Source organism: Amyelois transitella, chromosome 7 (genome assembly GCF_032362555.1).
Source record: "Amyelois transitella isolate CPQ chromosome 7, ilAmyTran1.1, whole genome shotgun sequence".
Classification (NCBI taxonomy): domain Eukaryota; kingdom Metazoa; phylum Arthropoda; class Insecta; order Lepidoptera; family Pyralidae; genus Amyelois; species Amyelois transitella.
The window spans coordinates 10,906,483-10,924,593 of NC_083510.1; the positions used below are offsets into that span (position 1 = coordinate 10,906,483).

At 36.0% G+C, this 18,111-nt stretch overlaps 1 protein-coding gene and 1 long non-coding RNA gene across 3 annotated transcripts in view; one reads left to right on the plus strand and one right to left on the minus strand.

Moving 5' to 3' along the window:
* Positions 1 to 1,141: 1,141 nt before the first annotated feature.
* Positions 1,142 to 18,111, plus strand: part of LOC106130179 (vesicular glutamate transporter 1) — a 37,306-nt gene continuing 20,336 nt past the window's right edge. Inside the window, exon 1 of one of the 2 annotated variants that reach the window (XM_060945024.1) lies at positions 1,142 to 1,337. In XM_060945024.1, coding sequence (XP_060801007.1) covers positions 1,282 to 1,337 — 56 coding nt within the window. In that variant the 5' untranslated portion in view covers positions 1,142 to 1,281. Of the gene's footprint in view, positions 1,338 to 3,301; positions 3,496 to 18,111 lie in introns of those variants that run through there. The other variant, XM_060945023.1, reaches the window with a different exon arrangement.
* LOC132901925 (uncharacterized) lies at positions 7,481 to 8,909 on the minus strand. The gene is made up of 2 exons (XR_009656951.1): positions 8,855 to 8,909; positions 7,481 to 8,595 (listed from the first exon to the last, which is right to left on the minus strand). It is a non-coding gene; the product is annotated as an uncharacterized LOC132901925 (long non-coding RNA).

Genomic DNA, 18,111 nt, shown 5'->3' on the forward strand with positions numbered 1-18,111 from the left:
GTAGGGCTATCATACTGCGTTAGATGGATGACCCGATAATTTGGAGGATATTCTGTGCACGAAGAAAAATATTAAAAAAAAAGTTGAGCACGCCCTGAACTCTAACCTGTGTGTGTCTGTACCCTTGTACTTACATGCCAAATTTCAAATGCCAACCCAGCGGTATGGGATGTGCTTATAATAATGTCAGTCAGTATTATGTAGTTGTCTACTTCAAAACTTAAGCAAAACCCTGTAGAGTTATAAAAGCACTCAAATAAAAGACGTAGCTAACTTATTTTTCCATATTTTAACTTTTTCTATAGTCGTAAATGGGTTCCATGGAGCGCGAATCCCCTCGGAGTGCAATGCCTTGCTTGACATAATAAGTTGTGTAATAACTTTGGAAAAAATTAGGTCACCCACATACTGACGGCTCCTAGGAGGGCCGTCGATTTTGCGGATTAAGTTGTACGACCCTTTACATTGGTAGGTAGGCTTTTTGTTGGTTTTTGCTCGATTGCACTGAAAAAGTAAGTTGAGTTTTTCAGTATCATTATAATGCTGCTATTTTAACTTGTAGGTAGACGTCGGTTACGATCTGAAGTGGAAAGTTCAAATTCAAACTTTTATTTGCATAATATGAGTACAACAAGGTCTTAAATATTATGTATAACAGATCTTCATATTTACCCTTTCGGATGTTGCAAACATTTTTTATGTATTAGTATTTATACAAACTTATACATAGAGGTACCTACTTAGTATCACATTATAATTTTAAATCTAATTAGAATTGTTTAAACCTAGTATTGCACAATTTATATTTATCTGTTAATAAGTTTGTTACAATCCAGGTGTTTACAGTAAAACATTCTTCGGGATTCGAAAATAATGACAGGTACATAGAATCTAATCATTAATAAGCTTCCTCATCCTATGAAATAGAGATATTAACATTCTTTTGCACTTGTAGGAGTAGGTAATTGCATTGTATTTACGCGTAAATGCTTTGCGAAACTAAGTATAACTGTCAACGCCAATGTCAGATTGTCAAAGAAAAGTCAACTGTCAATTCAACTCGAACCCCTTTTTTTGACAACAAGAAAGAGAAAAATAAAAGGAAAGTTTCAAAGTTTTAAAATTCAAATTGCTGTGCTGGTCAAATCAATTTCTAATTTAGTGAAATGGTGTATGTGAAATGATTTTGTAAACGATAACATTGCGTTCATATTGTGAAAGCGGCATTTGTCCAGGCTTGGGATCTTAAAGACTTACAATAATAATGTGTACTGGATAAAAATGCCTAAAAAGCCTGCATTTAACTACAATTATACCCCTCTATGGACGGAAAATAGGTAAGATTTATCACTTTTATGTTTATCATATGCACTATAGGAAAACCTAACTGCTTTCCTGCTTCGTTTTTAAGGCTTTTAAGCCTAGACTTTGTTTACTTCATGAAGGTAATGTAGGCAAGCGGTTAATAAGGACATTACATGTTAAAAGAGTGAAAAAACAAAACTTCAACGAAATTTACATTTTCCGTTGATGTTAAAATATTTAAATTTTTAATAAAGACAAGAGATCCCGCTATGGTTATAATATTGTAACTTTGTGTGTTATAATATTTTAAATATATTAATTGCATGCTTAAATTAGGCTGATATGTTGTACTGCAAAATTACTATCCATTTATACCTGTTGTAATTATATTTACACAAAAAAACTTGGATAAATCCTTTCAATGGCTATAACAATCACAATTAATTATCTATTTTGCAAATTGCTGAGCTACAAATAATCCCGCCCATATATTGTTTCTTACACTTTTACATAACTTGTTACACTTGTATTTTTTAAGCATTGTTATATTGAACTTAACACTATAAAATGTAAAACAGTACTTAATGCTGTAAGACATTTTACAATTAGACCTTTGAACAAACTGAGATATCTGTGCAGGTGTTGCAATAACGGTAAAAAAATATTAATTTAATTATACATATATAATAGAACCTGTCACTATCTGAATCTCAATTCTATAATTAAGCCAAACAACTGAACGTGGCTCAATTACATCATTAAGCCCAAGCAGCTTAATATTGGAATGTGATGCAGTGTCTTTTTCTATCTCCTGGCTATAAGCAGTTAACATCCTTACCTCTAGAGAGGGGCCCACAGTGTGATATATGACCTTGATCCGGGATTGGTTGGAAGTGACTCCGGTTTCCTTTCTGCAACCTTTGCATCCATATAAAATCATAGTAAACTCTGCACTAATTGAATGTGCCTATTTGTCCTTAGTTATCATTGATGGCTTCTGTGGCGCAGCGGTAGTACACTTGCCTGTGACGCCCGAGGTTCTGGGTTTGAATCCCCGGCCAGGGCATGATGAGAAAAGAACTTTCTCTGATTGGTCCGGGTCTTGGATGGTGTATTAGTATTTATTATAAAATATAGTATTGTTGAGTAAGTATCTCGTAACACAAGTCTCGAACTTACTTCGAGGCTAACTCAATCTGTGTATTTTTTGTCCCGTATATATTTATTTATCTTTTCCATATCAACTGAGCAGAGAGACCGAGTAGTCTTATTCTAAATTGCAGTGAACCACATTCCACGAGAGGCAGGGGACCCTTTTGAAATGAAAGCAACATTATATGGAAATTTTAGCCATGCAGGTGACATTCAATGTTGTTATCAAGCTTAATATCAACAGAAAGTACCACAGTTCACAGCACTGCAATGCAATATGACTTCTTTATTGAGACTGTTTCCATTGCACACAAATATTTAAATTTCCCAGTAGCAATAGATAAAAAATTGGATCACTTCATCTCTTTTCAATGGATGTTGTAAACAGCGACTAAGGGATAGGCAGGCTTATAAACTTAGGATTGTGATAGGTTTTCCTAATCAAGATACGTTTTCAGAAGTATATATATTTTAGAAATGCCTCATTCCGTCATTATATTCTCAAGTAGAGATATCTGGGGAAGAAATGAAATAATGATCTATTAATCTAAGTCTAATGATTTCATTCTCGCTCAATTATCTCCTTGGCATCTTCTAGGTCAGGTGGCTGCATCAATCTTCATTTCCAACTTCTTATCAATCCACAAATTCAGTAGAAAACTGCGTCTCTCTCCAGACGACATCACATTCCTATCTATTATTTTCACGAACAATATATGTATTTCTCTTGTTAAGACAATTATTCCGATTACTAAGACAAATATCGTGTAATAATGGAACCGCGACTTACAACAAGTGGGGGTGAGAGAGAACGCGAGAGTACAAGCTATATCATCAAGTCAGTAGTTACAGGCGCGGGCGACGAGTCGTGCGCGGACTTGTCTGCCTCGAAGACCTTAAAATTAACACCGTAAAGTCGACTATCCCTTGTGTTGTAAGTGAAATGTGATAAATTAATTAGTGCAAAATGAGTGAAGACAACACTGTAGCACAAGACATGAAGCGGCAAGCGGCCATGTTTTACAATTCAACGGAAAGGTAATTCGAAAGTCGAACCCATCGGTCGTTAACGTGTTGATAAACATCGGTGACCTTATTGCAGTGGTGTATGATTGATATTTGTTTGGCATGTTTAGAAATTGGTTGATTCTTTTTGCGGTGTTATTCTGTTAATGTTAACCTAAAATTATTTTGTTGTTAGTTACCTATTAATCTTGATAGCTCTATTGTTTTGTACTTGAACTGTACAGTGGTGTTTCAGGCCGTTACTCACTGACTTCATGAAACTGTTTCATTTCACGTTTTAGATAATTATAACGCATAAGTAGGTAGCTTACCTTAATATTTCTAAAAATAAATTAAGTTGTAACCGATTTCTGTGACCGTTAGGTACCTAACGTTAAAATACATACATACATATACCTACATAAAATCACGCCTGTTTTCCGAAGGGGTAGGCAAAGACTACATCTTTCCACTTGCTATGATCTCTGCATACCTACTTCCTTCGCTTCATCCACATTCATAACTCTCTTCATACAAGCTCGGCGGTTTCGGGTACTTTTGACCTTCGTTTATTAACCCTCTTGTATAACCTTCGGCTATCTTTCGGCTTTTAAATGTTTCTCACTTATTATGTAAACATTACAACCGCACGTCTGTCTGCCAAATTAGAAAGTTATGTAAAACAGTCACATACATATAAATTATACCCAATGATGGAAAAATACAAAGAAAAGAAAAGAAGGTGTTTGACTGATGACCGGAATACAAATGATTCGAATGAAAGTTCAACTTTTTGTACGCATAAAATATTATTTTATGTAGATTTACATTACTTTACTCTTTTGTATTGGTGCCGTGTGGTTCCCGGCACCAATACAAAAAAGAATAGGACCACTCCATCTCTTTCCCATGGGTGTCGTAAAAGGTGACTAAGGGATGGGCTTACAAACAAGGCGGTGGGCTAGCAACCTGTCACTATTTGAATCTCAATTCTATCATTTAGCCGAACAGCTGAACGTGGCCTATGGGTCTGTTCGAGACTGTTGGCTCTGTCTACCCCGCAAAGGATATAGACGTGATTAGTATTTATGTATATGAAAGTAACTGAACTATGTTGGTCTTTAATATTCATTGACGTATCGTACCTATATGTTAAGTGTCTGTCTAAGATATAAGAGTTAAACGATGTCCTTTGTTTGGCTCTCCGTATTATTTGTACAGAATGTATAAGAATCCCATAATAATGACGGCGTTGTGTAATTAAGAACGCAGTTTTAAACAATGGGCTCACATCGACATAAATACGACCTGGTGGCTGGCGAAGGCATTATAACGTGGCTGAGTGACACAAAAACATAATTTTATTAAAACGGCAAACAGAGACACAGAATTTGATGCTTACCTATATTTTTTTTTGTCTACTTATTTGGGAGTGGACGTGACACCCACATGGTGTATGAAACCCGTGGTAAATTCTATGATGCTATCAAAAATGTGCTATGGAATAATAAAGATCTAAAGACGTAAAAAGGGGTGGTGCGTCATAGTGACGTCATTATCATCTAATTGGAAAAGCGAAATAGTTATGGAAGATATTATGCATGCGAGGGAGAAGGAGGGTTTGCTTGACGTAAGAAATCTATAAATAAATATATACGAGACAAATTACACTGATTGAGTTAGCCTCGAAGTAAGTTCGAGACTTGTGTTACGAGATACAAAATGCAAAAAAAAAATAATCTAAACAATGCAATAGGAGGAAGAGAGACCCGCCAAATTGAAAATTTTCTGCAAACTTACATACATACATATGGTGACGTCTATATCCTTGTAGGGGTAGACAGAGCCAGCAGCATTGAAAAGACTGATAGGCCACATTCAGCTGTTTGGCTTAATGATATAATTGAGATTCAAACAGTAACAGGTTGCTAGCCCATCGCCTAAAAGAAGAATCCCATGTTTATAAGCCTATTACTAAGTCGTATTTTACGACATCCATGGGAACGAGATGGAGTGGTCCTATCCTTTTTTTTATTGGCGCCGGGGAACTCTACACGGCACGCTTCACATACTCGGTCATTATTTTCAAATTTTGCTAAAGCAATCTGACAAACCTTGACCTTATTTATTACTACCTATTTCGTGCTTAATTAAGCAAAAAGCTTGTTTTATTTTTCTCAGAAATTTTACCATACTTATAGAAATTTCCACGAATTACTGCCAAAGAAAGCGTTCACGAGAACAGAAATACTCATAAAATGTTATTAAATACACACATATGATGTCAAACATACTACTCTGTCAAGAAAGTAGCAGGAAAAGATCAATAATACACAAACTGTTTGTTATTCATCCAAATTTATTTTATCACCTTCAAAATATGCTCCTTTAGAAACGATACACTTACGCCAACGAATAATCCAATCATCAAAACATTTTTTAAACGCTGTTTCCGGAATTGAGGTCAGTTCTCGCCGCGAATTCTCTTTTATGTCTTCTACCGATTGAAAACGGGTGCCACGAAGTGGTAATTTGAGTTTAGGAAAAAGAAAAAAGTCGGCTGGAGCCATATCTGGTGAATATGGTGGTTGCTCGATGGTATTTGTTGAGTGTTTGGTTAAAAATTCGTTCACAATGATGGCCTTGTGCGAAGGTGCACTATCATGGTGCAAAATCCAAGAATTTTCTTTCCACAAATCTGGCCTTTTTCGTCGGATTTGCTCTCTTAAACGCCGCATAACACTCAAATAATATTCCTTATTTACCGTTTGACCTTCCGGCAAGAATTCCGAGTGCACAACACCGCGATAGTCAAAGAAAACAGTCAACATGACTTTGACTTTTGAACGACTTTGGCGTGGTTTTTTCGGTTTCGGTTCAGTTGGAAGGCGCCACTCCGAAGCTTGTTGACTAGTTTGCATGTCAAACTCGTAAACCCACGTCTCGTCACCAGTAACAATGCGTTTCATGAATGTTGGGTCGGAATTGACTCGTTCTAGCATGTCCTCAGCGACTCTCATGCGATTGAGTTTTTGAAAAAAATTCAGGTCTTTTGGGACTAGCCGAGCGGCAACATGTTTCATACCCAAATTATTAGTTAAAATGGTACGGATCGACTCGTGAGATACAGAAAGTTCGGTGGCTATCTCTCTCAAAGTTGAATGAGGATTTTCAGTCACTATTTCCTTCACTTTTGCGATGTTAACTTCAGTTGCAGACGTTGATGGCCTACCAGAGCGAGGCAAATCTTCCATCACATCTCGATCGCTTTTGAACGCTTTGTACCACTCATAAGCACGAGTTTTTGATAAAGTCGATTCACCGTAAGCCTTCTGTAACATTTTCAGTGACTCCGAACACGATATTCCATTGGCAATGCAAAATTTAAGACAAACTCTTTGTTCGATGTTTTTATCCATTATGAAATTAGCAATACACACTAGATATGATATAACTAAAAATAGCACTGTATTTAATGTAAACAACAGATGCAACTCAAACTCCGCGCCAAAATGGAAAACAGTTGTGCCAATCTAACAACAACAAAAAAAACAAAAATTTGAATTTGGAACCATAAATAAATAATCCATTCCCGATACTTTTCTGACTGAATGTATGTACGTGTTCGTGAGTGACTACTGAGATGAAAGCGTCAATCTCTGTTTATAACTATATTACACACGTTTTATTGTAGACCTTTCTTCACAAATTACGTAAAATACAGAAATATCAATTATTGAACTAATTATGTAATAATTAAGACTCTATAACAATAAAATATGGGTATTTCTCCAGAAACTGGTCCACTTTCATGCGAAATCTGTCTCATGCAGTTGCTTGCTTATAACTTAAAAAGACTTTATTACACTAATAGGCATCTACCTGGTCAACAATAAAAAGTAAGTTAACCGAACGTATTTCCACTATTTTAGGATTTATTGAGCTTTTTCTGAAAAATTGGCACAGGGGACTGTTACCTATGACAGGGAAGTGATTTTTTAAATAAAAATACCACGTAAGTACAAAATTATAGTCTTATTATTATTATAAAATATTAAAAACCTTACGTATCACGTTATTAATGATTATAGAAACATTAAATCAATAGTATTTTATATGAGATCTTCGTTTTTAACAGTATTATTAATAATTTAACTCTCACTACAAATCTCACTTGAGTATCATTTAATATCACATTGATTAAAAGAAATAAGTACCTCAGACTTCAGAGTCTTTCTCTAAATACTAAGTAATCTGTAAACAGTATAACAATCAGGCATCTGCTATGAAAATATCTAGTATTTTTCATATCTGATTCAACTGTTATTGTTTTTCAAATACATTTACACTTGAATCAAATTTGTAGAAAATTTGGTTCCCTTTCATAAGCAAATTAGGATTAGGCAGTTTCTCTATGACTTGGTCCGTTGCAACATCCGCCACATCCATTTGATCAATCCTAAATGTTTGACCATTTTTATCACACAGTTTTAGGAAGGTAACACGCAGTTCATCTTCTTCTTCATCAATGGTGTCAACAACGCTCCCATATCTGTAATCCATATTTTTGGCAGGTAATTTGACAAGTATGTTATCACCAGTGTTGAAAGCATTTGCTGTTCTGTTCAGTTCTGTTCCTACAGCAACAGAACTAGGTCCGGCGTCATTCTCTGTTTCTGAATCAGTGAACACATCTTCTACACAAAGTTTTTGCTTCTGTTCATACAATATTTTTCCTATCTTGAAATGTAGACAAGAATCATTTTCACAAAAGCAGCTGAGATGTCTCATCACAAGTTCAATGAAATTTAGTTTTATATACCCGAAGAATTATCGAATTTTCCTATTCTTTTTTCTTATTACGGTTGTTGCTGCAATGCTCTCCCCACTTCTTTTTTACTTCGCGGTGTTCACGGGGAGTGATATTTTCCACAAGCTTCCTAGTTCCCTTTTCTTTTTTCTTTAGGTATTTAATACGTTCCCTCTCTTTTAGTGCTTCCCGTTTCTGTGGATCGTTTTTCATATGCTCATATCTCTTTCGCTCAGCTTCTCGTTTTCTTTGTAAAATCTCTTCCCTAGAAAGCTTTTTCTTCCTCGGCGCCATACTGTACTCGTAAATCACACGAAAAGAACCTAAAACAACGTAAAGCAAGCGTAAGACAGTCAGGGGACTGTCTTACGCTTGCTGGAAGGAAAAACAGTCCTCTGTCGTGTGGCGAGGCAGGGGACTGTCGCCAGGGGACTGTTTTTTATTATTTCATTCAGAGGCCGTTTAAAATTTAATTGAGTCATGTTATTTCCCATTACTCATGGATCATATACATTTTAAAACAATATAAACTACATAAGGTATCAGTAAATTAAATAATAATAAATGATAAAATATGCTTACCAGAGGACTGTTGAGTTTAAGGTTATGGCGCGTGCTTCGTAGATGGACGCGTGTACGGCACTAAATTAAATGGCGTCCGGAAGCTAATGGCGGCATCTGCGTTAACTTCAGATCGGTTGCGTTTCGTTACACTCAAGTATGGCATAAATTATCCTTTTGGAAAACGTGGCGCTTAATTTAAAATATACACAGGGGACTGTTCACGAAATACGGAGACACATTTTAATTTTATTTTTTGATGATTTTAAATTATGTTTGTTATAAATAAGCATTACTAATGAGCAATTGTTTAATTTTGTTTGAATAATTAAACAAGTTATATGATTTCTAATGATATTGTCTTAATTATTTTGCTTTTAAGTGAGTATTCTGTTTTGGAGACACCCCAGGGGACTGTTTTTTTAGCACTTTACAATTACTTTTTTCATAAAAATATTTGTTTTAATGAGTGTTTTACTGCCAGTAGGGATAGATCTGGGCATTAACTTTATGAGTTACTATTACTTATTACATAATCTATACCTATTATAAAAATATTAACCTGAGACAGCGAGTGGACCAGTTTCTGGAGAAACACCCATATGTCATCCGCTAAAGAATTATCTATTTCTGTAAGGGGCTTTTCGCGGTCGTAAACATACACATACATATAATCACGTCTATATCCTTTGCGGGGTAAACAAAGCCAGCAGTCTTGAAAATATTGATTGGCCACGATCAGCTGTTTGGCTTTCTGATAGAATTGAAATTCATATAAAGTGACAGGTTGCAAGCCCGTCGCCTCAAAGAGGAATCCCAAGTTTATAAGCTTATCCCTTAGACGCCTTTTACGACATTGATGGTCACTATGCTCTGGAGCCGATTTCCTACTTGCATACACACACATAATCACGTCTATATCCCCTGCGGGGTTAACAGAGCCTACAGTCTTGGAAAGACTGAAGGCCACATTCAGCATGATCTTGTGATAGATAGAATTGAGATTGAAATAGTGTCATCAATCTTTTCAAGGAAATGTCCCGTTTTAACACGCATAAGGGCTAACAATAGATTTGGAAATATAATAAGAAGCATTTATTTCCATTTCTATTTCAAGATTTAATTAAGAACCTCGGATTACTTTTGACTAAGTTCGTCAGTAATATAAAACTCAGGAAACCTGGTCGTCCCAAATTAATCTGCTCATGAAGCAAATAAACTAATATTTTTATGAATAATAATTATACTCTATTGTTAAAATAGGCAATGTCTATTGTCTTTTTATTTTATCATTGTGATGTATTTAATTAGTGTGGTTGCTAGACAGAAGCCGTTAGCTTTTTATACCTTACTCCGCTTATTTTACGTCACCTTTTCATAAAAATTTCTAACGTAATCGGACATATTTTGTTTCCTGGAACAGATTTGACCGAAACAGATATCTCTGAATCCACTACACTATTACACGACTTTTGCTAACTGTATGAACTGCTAGTCTTGTGCTTTGGGCTACGTAATTTCCAGAAAACGTATAGTCTACGTTTCTCCTGAACGTCTTGTTTAAATCTTTGTAAAATTTTATCAACAAGGTCCCATTGATTATAAATGTATCCGTAATAACCAAAAAAACAACGAATGTCACACATGGAAGTATGCATACATACATACATACATATAGTCACGTCTATATCTCTTGCGGGGTAGACAGAGCCAATTGTCTTGAAAAGACTGATAGGCCGCGTTCAGCTTTTTGGCTTGATGATAGAATTGAGATTCAAATAGTGTCAGGTTGCTAGCCCATCGCCTAAAAGAAGAATCGCAAATTTATAAGCCTACCCCTTAGTCGCCTTTTACGACATCCATGGGAGAGAGATGGAGTGGTCCTATTCCTTTTTCTATTGGTGCCGGGAACCACACGGCATGGAAGTATGCTTTGCGTTTATTCTCATCACGCGAAGTTTCTATCTAACTGGCCATCTTTTATGTAACAAAGTAACTCGCTAAAAGATTCAAAAGAATGTCTATAATTAAGTTCAAGTTTCCTACTTTAAGGAAAGTACTAACGAACACTAACAAAGAAGTGAAAATAGTTGGTGAACTATCGCAAAATTTTCTCCGACATAACTAATTGGGTCGCAGCCGTGTTAGTTCTGGTGATAAGTCTTGCTCACGAACGAACAGTTATACCTATGTTCTTTAATAACATGACTTATGCTTATGCTTTGTGCTGTTTTGTATGTTTTACTCTTTTGGTGCAATAAAGAGTTTTATCTATCTATCTTATGTATTGAAAAAGGGGGGGTGATCATCAACTGATTCTGCACCACCATTTTGAATTATGACCCCTCTATCCATTTTTCGTTTTTAAATATTTTGTGCCGTGTGGTTCCCGGCACCAATACAATAAAGAATAGGACCACTCCATCCCTTTCCAATGGGTGTCGTAAAAGGCGACTAAGGGATAGGCTGACAAACTTGGGATTCTTTTAAAAGGCGATGGGCTAGCAAACTGTTACTATTTGAGTCTCAATTCTTTCATTAAGCTAAATTTCTGAACGGTGCCTATCAGTCTTTTCAAGACTGTTGGCTCTGTCTACCCCACAAGAGATAAAGACGTGACCATATGTATGTATGTTAATATTTTGTTTTGTGTGTTCAAAATTCTACCAAATACCTACAGGGCATGCCATGAAACACACAAATTTACAAAATGGTTTGTATTAATGTAACACTAAACAATCAGTACTAAGATAGATAATAATTTTTAATTCAAAATAACATCTAAGCGATGAACAGTCTTAATCTGGACCTTAAAATGACTTAGATAAAAAATGCTGGTCAAGCATTCCTACATTCTCCTAAAAGGTTAGGGTAATTACATCTGTATATTCCTTTACCAAATTTGGCGTAGGTAATGGCCTGCAGTAATTGTCGTTCGGTTCACGTAATGTTAGATTACCATTCTCAACAACCTTCGAACCTATTGTGGGGTAAATTGCGATGACTTTTGCATTGACGCAAATTTCGTTATAGGCATTTTACTAATTCTTTATTGGTATAAGTCTTCAGATTCCGAAGTCCACTATCTGAATTTTTTCTCTTTTCTTTGAGAACCTCTTAAATCTAAAACCTCACATGATATGACCCCTTTTTTTAAGAGCGTATGTGTTTAGTTGGCAATAATATCTATAATTAAGTATTCAGAATGTAAATGTAGGAAGAATTGCGTCGATGGTTATCTGCTATTTGATACAGGTACATCATGCCAGGGTTTGACATTGTCACAACTCACGTTTTTTATCCTCAAATGTTTAATCTATGGAGATACATATATCTTCAAACTTACCGAGATATCCAGGTTTAGCTGAGTCCAAAATTATAAAATCAATTACCCCAAATTTTAATGCTGTCTTAATATCTTAAACTGTTGATGTCGTCCTGAATATAAATCACATAGTTAAAACCTCAGAATTTTAACGTATATTACCTAACAGTAATAATAACAATAACAACAAGAGTTTCTTGTTTTCATAAAACCGGTTCAGACAATTTACCGAACTGGTAATGCAAATCGTAAAATTATTTGATGCATTATTTACTTTGAACATGATTTTGTAGTATTTAGCTCTATTTCGATTTATTTTAAACTAAAATTTCAGACAGTAAATAAAAGTTACTTGTGTTTAACTACTTTCGAATCGAATTTGTGATATTTGTTTATTAATACTTTCTTACTAAGCCGTTCTAATTGACTTGTAGATTCAATATTATTTCAGTTAAGCACTACTTTTTATCGTTATTCTCTTACTCACGTTCTTCACTTTGTAAGTCCTAATTATGAAATTATTTAAAATTTTCTAGATTTAATATATGTATATTAACTGAAGGAATCCTCTTTTAAACTGGCTTCAAAAAAGGAGTAGGTTTTCAATCCATCCATTTTTTTTGTCAAATGCAAAATTTCTGTAAATCAGTAAGCTGATATATACCAAAAAAAAATATAATTATGTCTAAGCCGAATTCCAGCTAAACTCGTTTACCGGTTTAGATGCCTGACTGACACAAAAACAATTGAACAAACAACCGGAATCGCAAACAAATATTGTTAAAAACTTAAATATTTGTCTTTACTGTAGAGTAAAATCAAAAGGCCTTAGATGCCATGGCGTATTAACTGTTATTTTGAGTTGTTGATGCTGTTTTTTTTTTCATTGATAAGAACAAAATATAGGCATATAATATACATACATACATATGGTCACGTCTATATCCCTTGCGGGGCTGACAGAGCCAACAGTCTTGAAAAGACTGAATGGCCACGTTCAGCTATTTCGTCCTATCAGTCTTTTTGGGACTGTTGGCTCTGTCTACCCCGCAAGGGATGTAGACGTAACTATATGTATGTATGTATGTATTATTGATTTTACCGGGTTGATTCCTCGCGGACGAAGTCGCGGGCGGCCTCTAGTCAATCAATAATTATATAATTTGTTTGTTTTTCACAATTATCGTCTGTCTGTTGGTCTGTATAGAAGGATATCGTCGAATTCATTCAATGAGGAGAAAATGTTAAAATTATATATTACTAAAGCCTCTATGAACATTAGCTCCTTTGATTTACTAACAATTAATTATATTCATGTTCATTATAAATTAATGCCCGTTGAGTTTTGTCTAACTTTCAAGTGTTGAGCCTTGAGCTATGTTCCGTAAACAGATCGAGATGTTAATTAAAATTCTCGGAAGATAAAAGTATTTATTTTTTATAATTAATATAATTTCTTCCGCTTATTTATCTAAATACTATACATACATACATATAATCCCAAGAGCCAACAGTCTTGAGAGACCGATAGGCCACGTTCAGCTGTTTGGCTTAATGATATAATTGAGATTCAAATAGTAACCCTTCGCCTAAAAGAAAGTTTATAAGTCGCCTTTTACGACATCCATGGGAATGAGACGGAGTGGCATTCTTTTTTTTATTGGTGCCAAGGAACCACACGGCACGGCAAGAAAAGAAAGAATTTTAGAAAGAGTATTTGTCTATCATACATATACATACATATAGTCACGTCTATATCCCTTGCGGGGTAGACAGAGCCAACCCAGCAACCTGTCACTGAACGTGGCCTATCAGTCTCTTCAGTAGTATTTTGTCATATCACTAATAATTGTTTAGTATGAAGATGTAATAAATAGGAATATTCACCATCTTCCGTGATTTCGTGGTATAACTAGGGATTTCGTGAAATCTCTGATATCCTCATTTCTCTGCGACATATATAAATGAATAAAATAATTAGGTATAGACGTGATATTTATAATCATATGTATAATTTCTTTTCATGTATGTATAATTTCTTGCCATTAAATTTTGTGATTATATGTATGTATGTATTAATTTCTTGCAATAGACTTTGGTTTCTTCATTGTCCCTACCCAGTACCTACCTATCTGTTACAAAAATAGGTATATGTAAAGCAAAAATCAACAACAAATTATACAACATCGAATAGAGTTCAATCAAAAGTAAGTAGGTATGTCCGAGAAAATTCTCCTCCTACATACATACATACATATAATCACGTCTATATCCCTTGCGGGGTAGACAGAGCCAACAGTCCTGAGCGGACTGATAGGCCACGTTCAGCTATTTGGCTTTAAGATAGAATTGAGATTCGAATAGTGACAAGTTGCTAGCCTATCGCCTAAAAAAAGAATCTCAAGTTTGTAAGCCTATCCCTTAGTCGCCTTTTACGACATCCATGGGAAAGAGATGGAGTGGTCCTATTCTTTTTTGTATTGGTGCCGGGAACCACACGGCAAAATTCTCCTGATTGCCCCAATTATTTCCCCATTATAACGTAATAGCCCCAGTGTACTTAACTTGATCCCTAAGGAAATGGGCGTGTTGTGAGAAACTAAGGTTATGTCGCTTTGTGGTTATAAGACTGTTTGCCTTTTGTTTCAGAGGTCAATGAGTTCGATTCTTGCTTCAATCGTTTATCGTGCATTTTTTGATCTATAGCAGAACTAGAGGCCGCCCGCGACTTCGTCCGCATGGAAACCCTATCAATCCCGCGGGAACTCTGGGATAAAAAGTAGCCTTTCTGTTATTCTGGGTCTTCAGCTACCTACATACCAAATTTCATGGTAATCGGTTCAGTAGTTTTTGCGTGAAAGAGTAACAAACATCCATACATCCATACAAACTTTCGCCTTTATAATAGTAGTAGGATAAATTCCAATTTTTCCTCTATTCTTTCCAATGTAAAAGTAAATCTTATTTAATATAAATAATCACACCTCTTTCCCGGAAAGGTAGGCAGAGACAACATCTTTCCACTTACAACGATCTTTTCCTTTTTTTTTTCGCTTCATCTAATCATTCACTCTTTTCATGAAAACTCGTCCGTTCCGAGTAGGTACTCTTGACCTGACTTTTTGCTAGAACGTCCCCGATTCGAACAAGGTACCTTTTTCTAGATCTTTAGTTCTTGTATAGTCTAAGCTGTATTAATATGAGGGCCGGCTCTGTGTCAAGACATATTTGTCTCAAGTTACCTACATACATATAATCATGTCAATATCCCTTGCGGGGTGGACAGAGCCAACAGTCTTGAAAAGACTGATAGCCCACGTTCAGCTGTTTGGCTTAATGATAGAATTGAGATTCTAATAGTGACAGGTTGCTAGCCCACCGCCTAAAAGTAGAATCGTTTATAAGACAATTCCTTTAGTCGCCTTTAACGACATCCATGGGAATGAGACTGAGTGGTCCTATTCTTTTTTTTTATTGGTGCCGGGAACCACACGGCACTCAAGTTACCACCATTGTGAAATACTTGCAACAATGCGCAGTCTCACTGTCCGGTTTAGATTTCCTTGGTCGTTACGGGCAACTTACCAACGGTATTTGTAAATATACTTCACTAGCATTCGCCCAGGCTTTGTTCCTATGGGAAAAGGGAAAAACTAATTCTCTTTGGCTGTTATAACTGTCGATACTAGTATGAGTGCCTTCACGTCGTTTGCAGGTGATACTAATTACAATACTTTTTCCCTTATAGAGAAAGACTGGGAGACCATGCCACGCTGAGCTATTCAGCTGAATTGAATTATTTGACAGAAAAATTGTATGACGATTCCATCAATTTGAAAAAAAAAACCCAGGTTATTAACTTTTCCAGACCAGCACGGAATCTTACCCATATTGGATCATGACGAACTTCAACATACATACATATGATCACGTCTATATCCTTTATGGGGTAGACAGAGCCAACAGTCTTGAAAAGACTCAGCTATTTGGCTTAATGATAGAATTGAGATTCTAATAGTGACATGTTGCTATCCCATCGCCTTAAAAAAAGAATCCCGAGTTTGTAAGCCTATCCCTTAGTCGCCTTTTACGACATCCGTGGAAAAGAGATGGAGTGGTCCTATTCCTTTATGTATTGGTGCCGGGAACCACACGGCGCACTCGCACGAATTTCAAGTTGCCTTAGATTCTGAGAATCTGGTTTGTTCACGAAATTTTCCCTCACGTAAGAGCCTCAGTTAGCACTCAAACTAATGTACAGTAAGATTAAATCTCAGATTGTTTAACCTAAGACAAAATCACTGTCAAGGCTGCCATGATTGTTTGCCAAGATAAACAATTTTATTATAAATAGCTGTATCGTGCTTGACATGTTTGTGAAACAGCTTATATAATATTTTCATGTCGACTGTTCGTTTGCGTCACGATATTTGTGATTCTTAAATTTTGTACTTACCTATTGATTGTTAAGGATAGGCTTATAAACTTGGTACGGGGTAGACAGCGCTAACAGTCTTGAAATGACTGAAAAGCCACATTCAGGTTTTATGGTGGAATTGTTACTTGGTATTCTTTATTGGTTTTTGGGCTTACAACCTGTCATTTCAAGGCTGATAGCGCTGTCTACCCCGTAAGGGTTATATACATGATTATATATGGAAATGATTATATATCCAAAGGAAATATGCAGAGATCGTGGCAAGTGGAAAGAGGTAGTCTCTGCCTACCCCTCCGGGAAAGAGGCGTGATTTTATGTATGTATGTATGTATGTACGTGTTGTATATACGTATGTATTCATAAATAACCCGAAGACGAATAATAATAAAATTGTGAGCCTTAACGTGCTTAACAATCTACAATGCAGTTGTTCATGAACATTTGCAATTGCCACATAGATAGATAGACTGTTGAATTTTGCATTTATATTGAGTTCAATACACTCGACTCGGTTGTGCTTGGTTTTATTGCGAGAGCTGGCAATTTACATTCCTCCATACCTGTGACTAGGTCAAAGTCTGTCGAATACATACATACATACATATAATCACGGCTATATTCCTTGCAGGGTTGACAGAGCCGACAGTATTAATAAGACTAATAGGGCCACGTTCAGCTGCTTGGCTTAATGATAGAATTGAGATTCAAATAGTGACAGGTTGCCAGCCTGTCGCCTAAATTAAGAATCCCAAGTTAATAAGCCTAAGTCGCCTTTTACGACATCCATGGGAAAGAGATGGAGTGGTCCTATTCTTTTTTTCTATTGGTGCCGGGAACCACACGGCACAATGACGAATATTGAGTCTTTATAAAAAAATTGCACCTCTAATATATAAGTCACAATGGCCACAAGATTACTGGTCAATGACACGCCTTGTGTTTTTGCTTTATTGTTCGAGCCAGATCGACCCCGGCGTGGTGTCAAACGTTCTGTTTGAATGGAATGCCCGTGAGACGTCTATACGTCACCCGTTCTCAGCCAATCACGACGAAGTGTGCTCCGCAATCAACCAATAGAATTGAAAACTCCAAAACACGTAATGAAAATTGTTATGACGGATTAAAAATTCCGACTCAACATCAGCAGATTCGCGTTTCATTATTATACACTAACTACACTAGTTTATTTATTATACGCTAACATCTGTTAGGTATGCTCACCTAGATCCATGTGTTTACCTTTCACTACTCAAAGTTTGGCTGGAAGAGACTGCTTAGCGATAAATCCGCTTTTGCTCAACACATTCTTGTTGTATGTTTCTACTACATATGTATTTTTTTATGGGCAATAAAAATAATTTGTATTGTATTGTTTCTCCTGGTGCTTCCGAAATATCTTCTCTTTGTGACGGTCGAGTCCTAACACTTTGGTAACTACATCTCAATATTCCAACGAGACTGAAGCCGCGTGCAAAACCTTGTTAACGCAATGTAGTAAGACTTCTCAAATAGAAC